Consider the following 18,502-nt stretch of genomic DNA (forward strand, 5'->3'; position numbering starts at 1 on the left):
TTTCAAAATTTGCAGATGACACAAAACTCAGAAATGTAGTAAAGAGTGAGGAGGATAATAGACTTTAGGAGGACATAGATAAACTGATGAAATGGGAAGATACATGGCAGGTGAAATTTAATGCAGAAAAGTGTGAAATGATTCATTTTGGTAGAAAGAAGAAAAAGAGACAATCTAAACTATATGATACAATTTTAAAAAGGGGTGCAGGAACAGAGAAACCTGGGGGTGTATGTACACAAGTCTTTGAAGATGGCAAGATAAGTTGCGAAGACTTTTAAAAAGGCATACGGATATCTTGGCTTTATAAGTAGAGGCATAGAGTACGAAAGCAAGGAAGTTATGCAAAAACTTTATAAAACACTGATTAGGGCCCAGCTGGAGCATTGTGACCAATTATAAGCTCACACTTTAGGAAAGATGTCAGGGCCTTGGATAGGGTGCAGAGGAGATTGACTAGAATGGTACCAATGTTGTGTAGACTTTGGTTGTGTAGACAGACTAGAAAAGCTGGGATTGTTCTCATTAGAACTGAGAAAGCTAAGGGGAGATTTGATTGAGGTGCTCAAAACCATGAAGGATTTTGCTGGAGTAAAATAAGGGGGAACTTTTTCCAGTGGCAGAAGGGTCAGTAACCAGAGAATACAGATTTAAGGTCATTTGCAAAAGAACCATAGGCGACATTAGAAAAGAAAATACACACCAAGTTATGATCTGGAATGCACCGCATAAAAGAATGGTGGAAACAGATTCAATAGCAACTGCCAAAAGGCAATTGGATAAATACTTTAAGGAAAAAGTCTGCAAGGCTATGAAGAAAGAGCAGGGGAGTGGGACTAATTGGATAATTTGAAGAGCTGGCACATGCACCATGAACTCTGAGGTACAGAGGCATCTAGGTGTCCTGGTACATAAATCACAAAAGGTTGGTATGCAGATACAGCAAGTGATTAGGAAGACAAAATGGAATGTTGTTGTTTATTGCAAGGGGAATGGAATATAAAAGGAGGGATGTTTTGCTACAGTTGTACAGGTTATTGGTGAGACCACATCTGGAGTATTATGTATTGTTTTGGTCTCCTTATTTGAAAAAGGATATTTTAGTTTAGAGATACAGCACTGAAACAGGCCCTTCGGCCCATCGAGTCTGTGCCGACCATCAGCCACCCATTTATACTAATCCTACACTAATCCCATATTCCTACCACATCCCCACCTGTCTCTCTATTTCCCTACCACCTACCTATACTATGGGCAATTTATAATGGCCAATTTACCTACCAACCTGCAAGTCTTTTGGCTTGTGGGAGGAAACCGGAGCACCCGGAGAAAACCCACGCAGACACAGGGAGAACTTGCAAACTCCACACAGGCAGTGCCCAGAATTGAACCCGGGTCGCTGGAGCTGTGAGGCTGCGGTGCTAACCACTGCGCCACTGTGCCGCATTAGAATGCATTAGATGCATTAGAAACAGTGCAGAGAAGGTTCACTCAACTAATACCTGGGATGGGGGGGGGGGGGGGGGGGGGGTGTTATTTTATGAGGAAAGGCTGGACAGGTTGGGTCTGTATCCATTGGAGTTTAGAAGAATGAGAGGTGATCTTATTGAAACATGGGGCGCCACAGTGGTTAGCACCGCAGTCTCACAGCTCCAGGGACCCGGGTTCGATTCTGGGTACTGCCTGTGTGGAGTTTGCAAGTTCTCCCTGTGACCGCGTGGGCTTTCGCTGGGTGATCTGGTTTCCTCCCACTGACAAAGACTTGCAGGTGATAGGTAAATTGGCTGTTGTAAATTGCCCCTAGTGTAGGTAAGTGGTAGGGAATATGGGATTACTGCAGGGTTAGTATAAATGGATGGTTATTGGTCGGCACACACTCGGTGGGCTGAAGGGCCTGTTTCAGTGCTGTATCTCCAAAAAAATAAAAATAAATAAATCCTGAAGGGACTTAACAGGGTGGATACTGAAAAGATGTTACCCCTTGTGGGAGAGACTAGAACTAAGGGACACAGATTAAAAATATGGGGTTGGCCATTTAAGACGGAGATGAGGAAATTTTTTTTCTCTCAGAGGGTTGTGAATCTTTGGAACTCTCCTCCTCAGAGAGTAGTGGAGGCAGGGTCATTGAATATTTTTAATGCAGAAGTAGATAAATTCTTGACTAACAAAGGAGTCAAGGGTATCAGGGTAGGCAGGAATGTGGAGTTGAGGCTACAATCAGATCAGCCATGATCTTATTAAATAGTGGAGCAGGCACCAAGGGGCCAAATGGCCTACCACTGCTCCTAATTTGTGTATCCGTCTGTTTATATGAGCCCAATGGTCTCTTTCTGTGTTTGAAAATTCCATGGTAATATGATTTAAATAAAAAGGTAAAATATCTACAGAATAATTGCTGACATAAATTATATCTAAGGTTGTCCATTGGCATAATGTATATGGAGATCTATGACAGAACAGTATGAATGGCAATGAGTGTACAGAACTGCAATTGATGGTTCTAAGTTGGCTGGTGCTCAATCTTTCTGATAATTACCAATAATTATAATCTTTACTGTTAATTAACAATAGTTTGACTTTATTTAGTGCCCTTAACATAGAAAAACATGGCAATTCTTTTCAGGGAGTTACAATCAAAATAATGGGGGCTGAACCACAGGAAGAAATATTCAGAGGGGTGACCAAAAACTTGAGCAAAGAGATAGGTCTTAAAAGTGACGACAGAGGTAGAGAGGTGGAGATAAGGACATGAATCAGTTTGATTTATTCCATGCTGACAGTAACTGAATCAAAGTAGCTGATCACACCCAGCTACAGTAACATATCACATTTCAAGAAACAGGAGCTTCACATTTTATTGAAAGGATTCATGTCAACAAGCTTGCTTCATGTTTATGTATGTTATGCAAGATATGAGTATTTATAAAATTCAATAATTAGAAAGAATATGCATTTATATGTTGTGTTCCATGTCCTCAGAATATCCCAAAGCATGTCTCTGTAGATTAATTACTTGGGAAGTGTAAACTATTTTTTCACTATTTTTTCATAGGCAAATGCAGCAACTAGTTTGCACACAGTAAGGTTCTAGAAACAAATGGAATATATGACCAGTTAATCTGCTTTTGGCTGTGTTACTTGAGGAAGGAATGTTGGCCAGAACACTGGCAGAACTCTCTACTCTTCTTTAAAATATACCTGAACAGGCATGTAGGACCTCATCTTAACATCGCAGTCAAAAGCTCGTACCTCCCACGATATAGCAGTCCTTCAGTTCTGGATTAGACTGAAGTGTCACCATGCAGTATGATGTTCAAATCCCAGAATACGACCTGAACAAGAAGCTCTGACAAAGAGGATGTTACCAACTGAACCACTATCTTAAACCAAATTAATTAATTAGCTTAAACCTTGTCTAATGATCCAGGATTCCATTTACTAACTCCAGAAATCTAGTCGCTAACTCCAGGGAGCTGGACCAACTTGGCACTATATTCACTAATTTCTAGGGTCTAGCAATAATCCAGGAATCCAGCCACTAATCCCAGGGAATAATTGGCCCAATGCTCCATTCACCAATAGATAGTGCTCATCAAATGTTCTAATAACTCCAGGCTAGAAATGAGTGAATGAGCTACCAACATGAACAAGGCTTTATTATTTAATGTTTATAGTCATTTTATCTGTATAGTTCGAGGTTCATATAGTAATGCAATTGATGGGCAATTGGATATTTTCTAACTTCTTTATGTAAAAGGTGTGTTTTTAGTCATTTATTTTAATGATACTGTAATTTCCATGTGTTGATATAAGAACAGGTATAGATTAGGATAGTCTGCCTTTACCTGCTGGGTATCCATACTGACCACCAACACCTGGAATAACAATCATAGTGACAGATTACCAAATGCATGAGGTATCAATGTAAATGTCACAACTTAAATGTCTAGTGAAAAAGGACATTCAACAAATTTGTTGAAAGCAATTTATGCACAATCTTCTGTCAGGTTCCACAATACAGCTAACTGGCAATTATTTCAGCTAATAAACATTACTAACCTTTAGTACCTACACTATAGTGTAGAATGTTGGACATCCTGGAGAGTTGTATATCGGATATCTTGGGGAGTTAACGGTGAAAATCAAATTTCTTAGTATCTTCAAGCAACAGGCTTTCCACAGTAAACAGGGTGGCTTTGATGTGTCATGAGAATGAAACATAGCTTGTCTTCTGCCTTCAGGGTCTGCAGGCTTCAAATTGGATAGTGCCGATAATTGGGCATGGGAGTCATGATAGATGACCTGCCCCCGCTGGTTATCATGGAGGTAGGCAATACATAAATTTGGTGCTGCGAACTTATTCCCATGATTGTAGCGTAGGGCCGAGTGGCTTCCGCATTGCCAGCTGGCTCTCCGCTTGGCCTAGGGACTGAATGGCATTGTGCTCATAGCACGTGGTGCAGCCAGACTTCTGTCTTTAAAGGCAGTGTGTCCCTCGTAAAAGGAGGGTGATGCTGAATTCTATTTCTGCAATTCAAAACAAGGAAAATGGACGCCGGTGAGGGGGCACCATGGTCACATATGGGATGCTGGACGCCTTAGTGGTGGAAGTGGACAGGAGGAGAGATCACACGGTTCCGCGGAAGACCAGGAGGTTCTCAAAGACAAATCTCAGAAGGGATTGGGAGCATCTGGGCCTGAGGATCTGGCAGCAGTGTCACAGAAGTCTAATGACCTCATGTGAGGGGAGGCAGTAATGTAGTGGCATTGTCACTGGACTAGTAATCCAGAGGCCCAGGGCATTACTCTGGGGACATGGGTTTGAATCCCACCACAGCAGAAGGTGGAATTTGAATTCAATTAATAAAAATATGGAATTAAAAGCTAGTCTAATGATGGCCATAAAACCATTGTCGATTGCTGTTAAAAACCCATCTAGTTCACGAATGTCCTTCACGGAAAGTAATCTGCTGTCCTTACCTGGTCTGGCCTTTATGTGACTCCAGATCCACAGCAATGTGGACTCTTAACTGCCCTCTGAAATGGCCTAGCAAGCCACTCAGTTGTCTCTAACCGCAACGAAGTCAATAAGGAATGAAACTGGACGGACCACCTGGCAACGACCGAGGCACTGGAAATGACAATGGCAAACCCAGTCCTGTCGACCCTGCAAAGTCCTCCTTACTAACATCTGGGGGCTTGTGCCAAAGTTGGGAGAGCTGTTCCACAGAGTAGTCAAGCAACAGCCTGATAGTCATACTCACCAAAACACACCTTACAGACATTGTCCCAGACACCACCACCACTATTCCTGGGTATGTCTAGTCCCACTGGCAGGACAGACCCAACAGACTTGGCAGCACAGTGGTATACATTCGGGAGGGAGTTGCCCTGGTTGTCCTCAACATCATCTCCAGACCCCATGAAGTCTCATGGCAGCAGGTCAAACATGGGAAAGGAAACCTCCTGCTGATTACCACCTACCGCACCCCACCTACCGCCCTCAGCTGATGAATCAGTACTCCTCCATATTGAACAGCATGGAGGAAGCACTGAGGGTGGCAAGGGCACAGAATATACTCTGGGTGGTGCCTTCAATGTCCATCACCAAGAGTGACTCGGTAACACCACTACTGACTGAGCTGGTCAAGTCCTAAAGGACATAGCTGCTAGACTGGGTCTGCGACAGGTAGTGAGGGAACCAACAAAAGGGAAAAAGATACTCGACCTCGTCCTCACCAATCTGCCTGCTGCAGATGCATCTGTCCAGGACAGTATTGGTAGGAGTGACCACCGCACAGTCCTGATGGAGACAAAGTCCCGTCTTCACATTGAGGATAACCTCCATTATGTTGTGTGGCACTATCAATGTGATAAATGGGATAGATTTTGAACCGATCTAGCAATGCAAAACTGGGCATCCATGAGGTGCTGCGGGCCATCAGCAGCAGCAGAATTGTTCTCAACCACAATCTGTAACCTCATGGCCCGGCATATCCCCCACTCTACCATTACCATCTAGCCGGGGCGACCAACCCTGGTTCAATGAAGAGTGCAGGAGGGCATGCCAGAAGCAACGCCAGGCATACCTCAAAATGAGGTGTCAACCTGGTGAAGCTACAGCCCAGGACTACTTGCGTGCCAAACAGCAGCATGCGATAGACAGAGCTAAGCGATCCCATAACCAACGGGTCAGATCTAAGCTCTGCAGTCCTGCCATATCCAGCCGTGAATGGTGGTGGACAATTAACCAACTAAGTGGAGGAAGTGGCTCCACAAATATCCTCACCCTCAATGATGGGGGAGCCCAGAACATCAGTGCAAAAGATAAGGCTGGAGCACTTGCAACAATATCAGCCAGAAGTGCTAAGTTGATGATCCATCTCGGCCTCCTCCTGAAGTCCCCAGCATCACAGATGCCAGTTTTCAGCCAATTCGATTCACTCCGTGTGATATCAGAAACGACTTAAGGTACTGGATACTGCAAATGCTATGGCCCTGACAACATTCCAGCAATAGTACTGAAGATCAGTGCTCCAGAACTTGCCGCGCCCTTAGCCAAGCTGTTCCAGTACAGCTACAACACTTGCATCTACCCAGCAATGTCGAAAATTGTCCAGATATATTCTGTACACAAAAATCAGGACAAGTCCAACCTGGCCAATTACCATCAGTCTACTCTCAATCATCTGTAATGTGATGGAAGGTGTCGTCAACAGTGCTATAAAGAGGCACTTGCTTAGCAATAACCTGCTCACTGACGCTCAGTTTGGGTTCTGTCAGGCCACTCAGCTCCTGACCTCATTACACCCTTGGTTCAAACATGGACAAAGGAGCTGAATTTAAGAGGTGAGGTGAGAGTCACTACCCTTGACATCAAGGCAGCATTTGACCGAGTATGGCATCATAGAGCTCTAGCAAAACTGGAATCAATGGGAATCAGGGGGAAAACTCTCCACTGGTTGGAGTCGTACCTAGCACAAAGGAAGATGGTTGTGGTTGTTGAAGGTCAATCATCTGAGCTCCAGGACATCATTGCAAGAGTTCCTCAGGGTAGTGTCCGAGGCCCAACCATCTTCAGTGGCTTCATCAATGAACTTCCTTCAGTGATAAGGTCAGAAGTGGGGATGTTCGCTAATGATTGCACAACATTCAGCACCATTTGTGAATCCTCAGATACTGAAGCAGTCTGGGTAGAAATGCAGCAAGATCTGGACAACATCCAGGCTAGGGCTGATAAGTGGCAAGTAACATTCACGTCACACAAGTGCCAGGCAATGACCATCTCAAACAAGAGAGAATCTAACCATCTCCCCCTTGACATTCAATGGCATTATGATTGCTGAATCCCCCACTATCAACATCCTGGGGGGGTTACCATTGACCAGAAACTGAAATGGAGTAGCCATATAAATACCGTGGCTACAAGAGCAGGTCAGAGGCTAGGAACCCTGTGGCGACTAACTCATCTCCTGACTCCCCAAAGCCTGTCCACCATCTACAAGGCACAAGTCAGGAGAGTGATGGAATACTCTCCACTTTCCTGGATGGATGCAGCTCCAACAACACTCAAGAAGCTCGACACCATCCAGGACAAAGCAGCCCGCTTGATTGGCACCCCATACACAAACATTCACTCCCTCCACTACCGATGCACAGTGGCAGCAGTGTGTACCATCTACAAGATGCACTGCAGCAACGCACCAAGGCTCCTTAGACAGCACCTTCCAAACCTGTGACATCTACTACCTAGAAAGACAAGGGCAGCAGATGCATGGGAACACCACCATCTGCAAGTTCCCCTCCAAGCCACACACTATCCTGACTTGGAACTATATCACCATTCCTTCACTGTCACTGGGTCAAAATCCTAGAACTCCCTTCCTAACAGCACTGTGGGAGTAGCTACCCCACATGGACTGCAGCGGTTCAAGAAGGCAGCTCACCAGCACGTTCTCAAGGGCAATTAGTGATGGGCAATAAATGCTGGCCTTGTCAGCGACGGTCACATCCCATGAACGAATAGAAAAAAATGTGGGTAGTCAAGGTCAGTGAATACATCTTCACATGACATCTCCTACCCACCACTCCAGCAGCCTTTCACACTGCTCAATGCACCACACCCCCATCACTCAGCTTTTAGCAGTCTCTGGCACTCAGGACTCAGGACAAACAACCAGATACTCCAACTTATCCTCACACCCACCTCTTGTTGCCTTCACATACCTCCAACCAATCAGCTGTGGCACATCACCCAAACACAGTGTAATATAATCACTGACATTCTTCCCTCTCTTTTGCAGGACAAGGTGGCAGATAAAAGAAGGAGGCAGAGAAGAGCCAGTATGGGAAAAGGCATCCTGCATCTCCTAAGCCCTTTGGACGAGATGGCTGTCTGCATCATAAGGTTGGTTGCAACAGAGCCCATGGCATGCAGTGTTGCTGAAAGCATTCAGCATGATGGCATATTCCTGCCTTTTCTTATGCCCCTTTTCAATTCCTAGTTCACCCTAATCAGACTATCTGGCATGATCAGCAAGCTGCAAATGGTGTGACCACCCACTTCCCTCACCCGAACCTTCCCCTTCAGATTTTCTGCTTTCAGCCACCTAAGAACTGTCACTTGCCCAGTCACAGGAGCCCCAGATGGAAAAGATAAAGAAAAGCATGAGATACTTAGTAAAGTCTGTTCCATATCTCCAACACCAAGTATGTCACGCTTAATCGAATTGTGTTGTTATCAGTCAGGGAAGGAAGGAGGTTGAATGCTAATATAAAACTGTCATGGGAGTTTCCCGATTTCCCACTGAAAACCCCTGCAGAAATCATGTAAATAGCCATTTACACTGTTTCTCTGGGGTTTCCACCCATCAACTACCAAAGATCGAGAGAAGCCCTGTGAAAATTCCAGGGGAGAGAAATTCATTCATGTGGTGCTGTTTCTAGCAGCACCACGGTCTTCAGCACTGCCTGCCCCCAAGAAATTGACACAAATCTGCATAGTGCTACGAGAAGCGGCGCTACGTGAATGAATTTCTCTCCTCCCCCCCACACCACCCACGCCCACCAGCCCCCCGGCCAGGTGTTTATGTTTAGCATTTGTATGAATCTGTTTCCACTCCCATAAACGTCTATCATGTATCCAAGGTGTTAAAGCTGAAAACTTGTAAGATGCACTGTGGAGTGAAACTTCTCCAAACATCTCACTCTGCTTTGTTCCAGTGTCAGATTAGGCTCCGACTCTAGATGCATTTACAGTATAACTAAAGATTTGATAAATAATACAATTCACACTAATATTACAGGTTTAATGTAAATGCACCCTTGGATAGTATGGTTCAAATGGTTGCAGGTATGTTTGTGTCTTTTTGCCATATCTCGTAATGACATACATCAATCTGATTGTACAATACTCCAAATATTACATTAATAAACAGAATATCAATTAATACATTAAAATGTTATTACTTGGTTTAGCTTTCAAACCAGTTCCAGTTGGTACACCAGGAAGCACACCAAGTCCATGACTTCTTGCACCTGAAAATATAACAAAAAGTATTTCAAAGAAATGTATTTTTTCATGTTTTATAATTTCAAAGAAAGAACCACATTGCAATTTGATTTAAAAAGTAAACATTTTTGTACCTGACTGCAGGACATGAACAGGACAGTAATGGCTCTACAATCGGAGTACAACAGTCATTGTTAAAGTCCTCTCTGATCCTACCCACTGCCATTTTGCCTAGGACATTTGCAAAGGCAGTCCAGGGCAGAGGCTCGTTAAATTATTCTGAGATATACATAAACTACCGACTGCGGTTTCAAGATACAAATAAGCACCACACATGCTCCACCCATTTGTACCAGGTGGTAAGCAGCCTGATCAGCAGCTCTTAAAGGAACTAAGGGGAAGGGAGCAAAGGAAAAATGACAGCTTGAATTTAGTGAAAGGGGAAAAAAAGGATGAGAGGGGTAAAGAAAACCAGCATGAAATGGGAGGGGAATAATAAAATAATAATGCAAGCGTGAACTGAAAAGAGTGAGAAATGAAGAGTGCCAGCATGAATTTAGGAAGCATGTGGGAGAGGAATGTTTCTGTGCCAGTTTGAAAACTATATTGAGGATTTAACAAATCAAACTTTCAAAATCAGTTCTTAAATACATATCTCAATAACCTGCAATTTATGCCAATAAATATGAGAAGCTCCCTGCATTTTTGCCAGAATCATTACAGAAGTGATGTAATGTTGAGCACAACCTGTATCTTAGGCGTACAGGGTTGTTTCCCACTTCAATTTCAGATTAGCTATTTGCCATGGAACCATATTCAGGGTTGTTTTGTTTTGTCAGCTTCTTGAAGCTGTTACTCAGCTTGTGCTACTATTCAATATAAAAATCAATGTGTGATGAGCCATAAATACAGTTGTAGTTCAAAGCGAGCAAACTGTTGTCTATAAATGAAAAACTGTTATTTCAAATGTTGCCAATTCACTCCAAAGAAAATGAATTTTGTTTCTGCAGAAGAAACATTTGAAGCAGTTGACCGCGAGTATTCCCAACAAGATTTGCAGTGCCCAATAAACCACAGGAATGGCACCAGGGCTTCAATTACTGCACACACACATACAAAGACAATATCTGCACAAACCTGGATATGCCCCTGGCACACTGGCACCTGGAACTCCAGCACCTGGAATGTGTAAAATATATAAGATTAAAAATCACGTTCTTTTTGCATTTTGAAAGGTCCGCAAACATGTTTTCACATCCCAAATCCGTGCCCATCTTTCCCAGAACTCCATGTTGAATCCCTCCAATCAGGTTCCTGCCCTTGCCACAATACGGAAACGGCTCTAATCAAAGTTACAAATCACAGTCAATATGACTGTGACAAAGCTAAATTATTCCTCCTCGTCCTTTTCTACCTTTTGCAGCCTTTGACATTGTTGACCATGCTATCCTCCTCCAATGCCTCTCCACCATTATCCAGCTGGGGAAGACTGCATTCACCTGATTAGATTCCTATCTATCCAATCGCAGCCAGAGAATCATGTGCAATGGCTTTTCTTTCCGCCCCTGCAAGTTGCCCCTGGTTTGCCCCAGGATCTACCCTTGGTCTCCTGCGATTTCTCATTATCATGCTGTCCCTTGCCGACATCATCCAAAAACATAGTATCAGTTTCCATATGTACGCTGACAACACCCAGTGCTACCTCACCACCATCTCTCTCATCCCTTTCGCTATCTAAAAATTGTCACACTGCTTGTCTGGCATCCAATATTAGATGAGCAGAAATTTCCTCCAACTAAACATTGGGAAGACCGAAGTCACTGTATTTAGTTCCCGCCATAAACTCTGTTCCCGAGCCACCGACTCCATCCCTCCCTCTAACTGTCTGAGGCTGAACCAGATTGTTCGCAACCTTGGTGTTATATTTGACCCCACGATGAGCTTCCGACCACATATCTATACTATCACTAAGACCGCCTATTTCCCCACTATAACATTGCCTGACTCTGCCTCAGCTCATCTTTTTCTGAAGTCCTTTTTCATACCTTTGTTACCTCTAGACTTGACTATTCTACATACTCTTGATGGGCCTCCCACACTCTATCCTACATAGAACTGGGGTCATCCAAAACTCTGATCCCTCTGTCTTAACTCATGCCATGTCCTGTTCACCCATCACTCCTCTGCTCGCTGATCCACGTTGTTTCTCAGTTAAGCAATGCCTCAATTTTAAAATTCTTGTTTTCAAATCCTTCCATGGCCTCACCCTCCCTATCTTGGCAATCTCCTCCAGTCCAACAACTCTCCAAAATATCTGTGCTCTTCCGATTCTGGACTCTTGACCATCTCTGATTTTAATTGTTCCATTATTGGTGGCCAAGCTTTCAGCTGCCAAGGCCCCAAGCTCTGGAATTGCATCCATAAACCTCCCAGTCTCACTTCCTCACTTTCCTCCTTTAAGAAGTTCCTTAAAACCCACCTCTTTGATCAAGATTTTGGTCATCTTTCCTATTAGCTCCTTATGCAGCTCGACATCATATAACGCTCCTGTGAAGCACCTTGGGGCGCTGTACTATGTTAAAGGTGCTAAATAAATACAAATTGTTGTTGTGGTTGCTCTTGTTGTTTACAACCAGTCTGACTGTTACCAAGACCCAAATTGGATTTCATCATTTTCTTCTTTCAGCACTGCATTGCGATGCTTATTTACAAACCTTAATTATGAGGCAATTGGCAAATAATCAATCTCAAGCTGGGCACATGTGGCCATTCTCAGTAGTTGTATAAGTACAGATGAAGATTGGTAGGATGGATGGAAATAGTTGGACTATGTAGCACTTACTTAGTGTAGTGCTAGAACATGATTGGTACTAAAGGATATTACAGTGCCAACAGGGTAATCAATGTCTAGATTACACTTTAGTATCAGTAGAACATATCATGATTTCATCTTCACAACACAAATTCAAGAGAATTTTTTTTAGGTGCAATTACTCTAATTCAGCACAACAAAAATGAATAAAATACTGATATGTTCACTCAGTGTAAACCTGTACCATCAGGATGCAATTATCAAACTTCTAATAGCATGTGATGTAAAGCAGAACAGAATTGTTACAGTGCAGAATGAGCCCATTCAACCCATCGTGTCTGCACCTTAGGATTTGAACCTGTGTCCCCAAAGTCTTAGCCTGGGCACTGGATTATTAGTCCAGCGACATTACCACTACGCCACCACCTCCCAATTTTAAAAAATAACTTAAAAATAGACTCCCGACCCCTATAAAGCTTGGCCTGTCACTTCTCTGTAAACATCTTCCCCAAGTCCAAAAGTCCCTGCTGGGTACTTATCTGAAACCACCCTGAGAAAAATATGAGAAAAGTATAGAGTCCAATTTTTAAAAATAAATAAATAAAAGAGAAAAAAAAGTGCACAGACTAAGAACCCAATGAAGGAAGAAGAAAAATAACCCTCCCAAAAAAGCAAAAGACTCCTACCTAGAATTCCAGCTCCAGGTCCAGTCTGGTAGGGGTATGCTGCTCCTGGAATGTAGCCAGGTAGACCTGGAATAAAACGAAGTGTAAAGTTTAATCTGGGTAGTAATAAGTACTTATTAGATAACCAGAATAGAACATGCATGTGTTAATATGATGGAGCAGCTACATGAATTACAAACCCTAAGATGAAAGGCATCCATTGAACACAGATGCTCTTGTCACCCTCATGCTGGAGAAGTTGTATCTAGCATTTACCACAGTTTTCCTTCTCACCATTCCGGTAGGAGCTACATATGCCACAAGAGGAAATATTAGGACAGACGACAAAAGCTTGGACAAAGAGATAGATTTTGAGGAGCTCTTAAGCAGCTGAAGGCACGCCCAACAGTGGAACAGCAATTAAAATTGGTTATGCACAAGAGCCCAGAACTGGAGGAGTATAGAGATCTTGAAGACTTATAGGGCTGAGGCTGCAGAGATAGAGAGAGGCAAGGCAATGTAGGGATTTAAAACAAGGGTGAAAATTTTAAAACTAAGGTGTTGCGGCCAGGAGCCAATGTAGGTTAGCAGGCACGGGGCGGGGGATGGGTGAATGGAATTTGGTGCGAGTCAGGATACACACAGCAGAGTTTTGGATAAGCACAAGTTTAAGTCGGGTGGAAAATGGGAGACCAGCCAGGAGAGTGCTGGAGTAAAGTCCAGAGGTAACAAAGGCATGGATGAGTGTAGTCGGTGATTTTACAGAGGTGGAAGTAGGCGGTCTTGGAGATGGAGCAGATATGTGGCCAAAAGCTTATCTGTGTCAAATACAACACCAAGGTTGCAAACAGTCTGGTTCCACCTCAGATTATAGCCAATAGTACTCCAATAATAAAAGCAGCCCAAGTCTATTCTTCTCCAATGTAAACACTTGCAGTTTTTGTAGCTTCTGGCGTAATCCTCAAATGCCAGGATGTCTTTCGCATAATACGACAGCCAGAATTGTACATAGTACTTTAGGTGGGTCCAGACCAGCATTCTGTACATTTAGTGTCACTTCTTGAGATTTAGATTTTTTTCCTCTGGCTATACGAGATTATATTTACTCTTTTTTACTGCCACACACTATGCTGGTGGCTTCTATGATCTATCCATCAGTATCCCCAAATCCCTTCATATTGTATTCTGTAGAATAAGACCATCTAGCTTATAATGCTCATGTTTATTTCCCTTTCTCAATCTCAGGCCTCAAGTCTGGCCTTCTGTATTTGATACGCACATTCCTAATTGTTTGTATTTCTTCCCAGTTTGGTTTCTTCTGCAAATTTGTAAAATTTTGTTTTTGTTCCCACTTCCAATTTATTTATGTACAGTGTAAAAAGCCTTTTTACAAAATAGTTCTGAGGATCTAGTAAGTGAGAAGACCTTTGAAACAGTCAGTTTAGTCTCTTGGTAGACCTTCTAGATGTGATATTATATGTGAATGGGGCAAATATCAACTTATTCATGGAGTTTGTAATTCCTGCTAGAACTAAAGATTACGGAAGAATTCCCTATAACTTAATCTATCTGAAGCTTTTAAATTCACAACTATTAATCATCTAAGATTAAAGACACACTGATAGAAATGATTTTACATCATGGTGATGAACAAGTATTCATATCTGAAGTTTGTGAATAAGTATTTTTGACCACGTACAAATCAGTTAACACCTATATCAAAACCTGTGTATCCTGTCTAATTTCCGAGTCAATTAACTGACATGGTCGTATAAACAATTCTTCTTTAGGTCTTTATTTTGTATTATAATAAAGAAAGAAAACCTGAATTTTAACTTCAGCTACTTCAAAACTGTGAATTAAATTTTAAAATCTTCCTATTTTGTAACATCATCATCTGGTTACTTGTTGGTGCTAGTTCCGTGATGCTTGCAAGAAATTGTCCATCATTCTGCTCGGGTGTTATAAGCTGAATTATGTCAAAAGAATATACGAAATAGGACACACAGCAAGCCATTTGGCCCTTCGAATCTGCTCTCCCATTCAACAAGATCATGGCTAACCTTCTACCTCAACTCCACCTTCTCGTATGATCCCATATTCCTTAATTCCCTTAGTACCCAAAAATCTATCCACCTCTGTCTTGAATATACTCAACAACTGAGCATCCACAGCCCTCTGGGGTAGAGAACTGCAAAGATTCACAACCCTTTGAGTGAAGAAATGTCTCCTCATCACAGTCCTAAAAGGTCGATCCCTTATTCTTCGCCTGTGGCCCTATGCTCTAGATTCCCCAGCCAGGGGAAACATTTTCTCAACATTTACCCTGTCAAAACACTTAAGAATTTTATATGTTTCAATTAGATCACCTCACAATCTTCCAAACTCCAGGCCTAGTCTGCTCAATCTCTCCCCATAGAACAATCCTCTCATCCCAGGAACCAGACTAGTTAAACCTTACTTGTCTTAGAGGGAGTGCAACAATTTCCTTTCTTAGGTAAGGAGACCAAAACTGCACACAGTACTCCAGGTGTTACCTCACCAATGCACTTTAAAACTGTAGTAAGACTTCTTTACTCTTGTACTCCAATCCCTTTGTAACAAAAGCTAGCATACCATTTGCCTTTCTAATTGCTTGCAGTATTTGCATGTTAACTTTCTGTGATTCATGTACAAGAACACCGAGATCCTTCTGAATGCAAACATTTCTCAATCTCTCACCATTCACAAAATATTGTGCTTATTTATTTGTCCTACCAAAGTGGATAACTTCACAATTTTCCACATTGTAATCCAGCTGTCACATTCTTGCCCACTAACCCAACCTGTCTATATCCCTCTGCAGCCTCTTTGCATCCTCCTCACTGCTTACTTTCCTAAACAACTTTGTATCATCAGCAGACTTGGACATGTTACACTCAGTCCTCTCATTTAAGTCATTAATATAGACTGTAAATAGCTAAGGCCCAAGTACCAATCCTTGTGGTACCCAGCTAGTTACAACTCATAAGTGTTCCATTTATTCCTACTGTGATGAAAACCACACATGCCAAATGGAAAATATTAATTTAATCAAGTGGAACTTTTCCTGACACTTTAACTGGAAATTGTTACAAACAACTTTAAACAGAAAAGCTAGCAGCCAAGATGTACGTGAGTACAGCAATTTGTACGTGAATAATCAACAGAGCCGATTGGAGACAAACATGATTGACTCAGCCTAGCCAGAACAATGGGGTGCTCTCTGATTCAATTATCTGAAATAGCCTTGCCACTGTGGTTGCCAAAAGCCATCGACACCCATTGACTTTGAAAGAGCCAACCCCCACACCAGGTATGCCTGGGCAGCCTGAGGGAAGAGCCTTGAATTTCAGAGAAAATTCCAGAAGATTCCCATTAAAACACGAAGAGCTGGTCATATCATGTGACTGCTTGTGCCACTCTGGAGATTGTGAGCGGTGACTCAGAAGGCAGACTGTAATTGGAAGCGAGCAAGGGAACAGCTCTCTCTCTCTCCCTATCTCCAGTAGAGATCCAGAGAAGCATCAAGCTGGAGCTTGTGAAGCCAAGTCTACAGATCCTTACAACCAACAACTAAGATACAAGCAAGATTGCAACTGTGCACATGGCCCAGTGAGGATTTCAGGGCTACAATTTCAAATAACGACACTAAGACTACAGAACAGTATTTCAATTCCATTTATTACAGACCCTACTCCAACCTCTCAACTCGGGTTTTCCCTCAGTAATATATTTGTGTGTGTGTGTGTGTGGCTCTTGTGTGAATGTGGGCATGGATGTGTAGCGTATTTTAGTAATTTTAGCCGGTTTAGAGTGATAAGGTTAATAAATGTACATCTTTCTTGTTTAAACTCAAGAAAACCTGTCTGATTGGTTCATTTGAAATTATATTAGAAGAGTGCTTACTGAGGTGGTAAGTTCAATCACTGTGTAAAAAATAAATAAACCCTGTTGCGGTCAAACCAGAGAAGGGGCGAAAGGGGAGCATGATCCTTACCTGATCATAACACTACTCTCTTTTTCTGTCCATTAACCAATCTTCAATCCATGCCAATATATTACACCCATTCCCATGAGTCCTAATTTTGTGTAATAACCTCTTGTGTGGCAACTTATAGAATGTTTTTTGAAAATCCAAATACACTACACTCACTGGTTTCTCCCTTAACCATCTTACTAGTGTCATGGTCCTGTAATTTTTTTCAGAATATGCAGTTTGCCTTTAAGGCTTGCAAAGGATCAGTATTGCTTTAAGAACCAGCAAGCCTCAGGAGTTATCGGAAGGTGCATTTTTGTTGCCTTAGAAACAGCCATTTGGAGACTGCGATTCAAAGGGTGCATTCTCGCTACCATAGATACAGCCACTGGGAGTAAGTCTTATGCGATACATTTGTTACAATTCAGTTTTGAACTGGCTTTCAGTTAAAGACAGTTTGTTCTAACACAGACAGAGGACACAGACAGCTGTGGTGACAGCACCTGGAAAAAGAGTTCTCAACCATTTAAACTGAAAAGAGAGAAATTTAGTCTGTTTAATTATTATCTCTCAAAATTCTAAAAAAAAAGTAAAGCCAAAACAGAGATCTCTGGTAATTTAGATTGTGACAATCTTTTATCCCTCAAAAGCTCTAAAGTCAGATTGATTCTGTTGAAAGTGTTTGCAAGTCATTAATTGTTGAAATTCTCTGGAGAAGGAAAGCAACATTCTGTGAGGACTTCAAGCAACATTCTGTGAGGACTTTAAGCAACATTGGATTGTAAATTTGCACATTTCTAATTTTTTCTGTTTTAAATGTTCTTTATATCTTCATAGTGTTTAAGAATTTAGTTCTTCTAATTAAAGAGTTAATTTGTTGATTTAAAGACACCTGGTTTGGTTAGCCTCATTCAGGGGTTAATAGCTGGTACAATATGGCTAGGTCTTTCTTTAATTTGGAAAGTTTTAAATGATATGTTAGGCGATCTGTGGAGCGACGGGATTGAAGTATCAGTGCGTTTCTCCCATCACAATCAGAATCGTATATTTTGATTGGGGGCTTTGACTGGAGCAGTTGGTCGTAACACTAGTTACATCTTCAAAAAACTACAACGGATTTGTCAAACATGATTTCACTTCATAAATCCGTGTTGACTCTCCTTAAACATATTAGGATTTTCTAACTACCCTGTTAACAAGTTACTGATAATAGATTCTAGCATTTTGCTTACCACTGATGTCAGGCTACCAGGCCTATAGTTTCACATTTTCTCTCTTCCTCCTTTCTTAAATAGCTATTTTCCAATCTTTGGGAACTGTTCTGGAATCTAAGGCATTCTGGAAGATCAAAACCAAAGCATCCACTATCTCTGGAGCTACGTCTTTTAGAACCCTAGAATGCAGGTTGTCCGGTTCAGGGAATTTGTTGCTATTTAGTCCCATTAATTTCTCCAGTACGATTTCCTTACTTATACTTATTTCTTTGAGTTCCTCATTCTTGCCAGACCCTTGGTTCC

General features: G+C 42.1%; 1 protein-coding gene across 12 annotated transcripts in view; it reads right to left on the reverse strand.

The window, feature by feature from the left end:
* LOC137346623 (elastin-like) overlaps positions 1-18,502 on the reverse strand; it is a 508,685-nt gene that overhangs the window by 387,943 nt on the left and 102,240 nt on the right. For all 12 annotated transcript variants that reach the window (XM_068010226.1, XM_068010221.1, XM_068010223.1 and 9 more), the window contains 4 exons: positions 13,010-13,075; positions 10,649-10,690; positions 9,469-9,537; positions 3,846-3,875 (listed from right to left, as the gene is read on the reverse strand). In XM_068010226.1, coding sequence (XP_067866327.1) covers positions 3,846-3,875; positions 9,469-9,537; positions 10,649-10,690; positions 13,010-13,075 — 207 coding nt within the window. The remainder of the gene's footprint in view (positions 1-3,845; positions 3,876-9,468; positions 9,538-10,648; positions 10,691-13,009; positions 13,076-18,502) is intronic.

This window comes from Heterodontus francisci, chromosome 30, assembly GCF_036365525.1.
Source record: "Heterodontus francisci isolate sHetFra1 chromosome 30, sHetFra1.hap1, whole genome shotgun sequence".
NCBI classification, from domain to species: Eukaryota; Metazoa; Chordata; class Chondrichthyes; order Heterodontiformes; family Heterodontidae; genus Heterodontus; species Heterodontus francisci.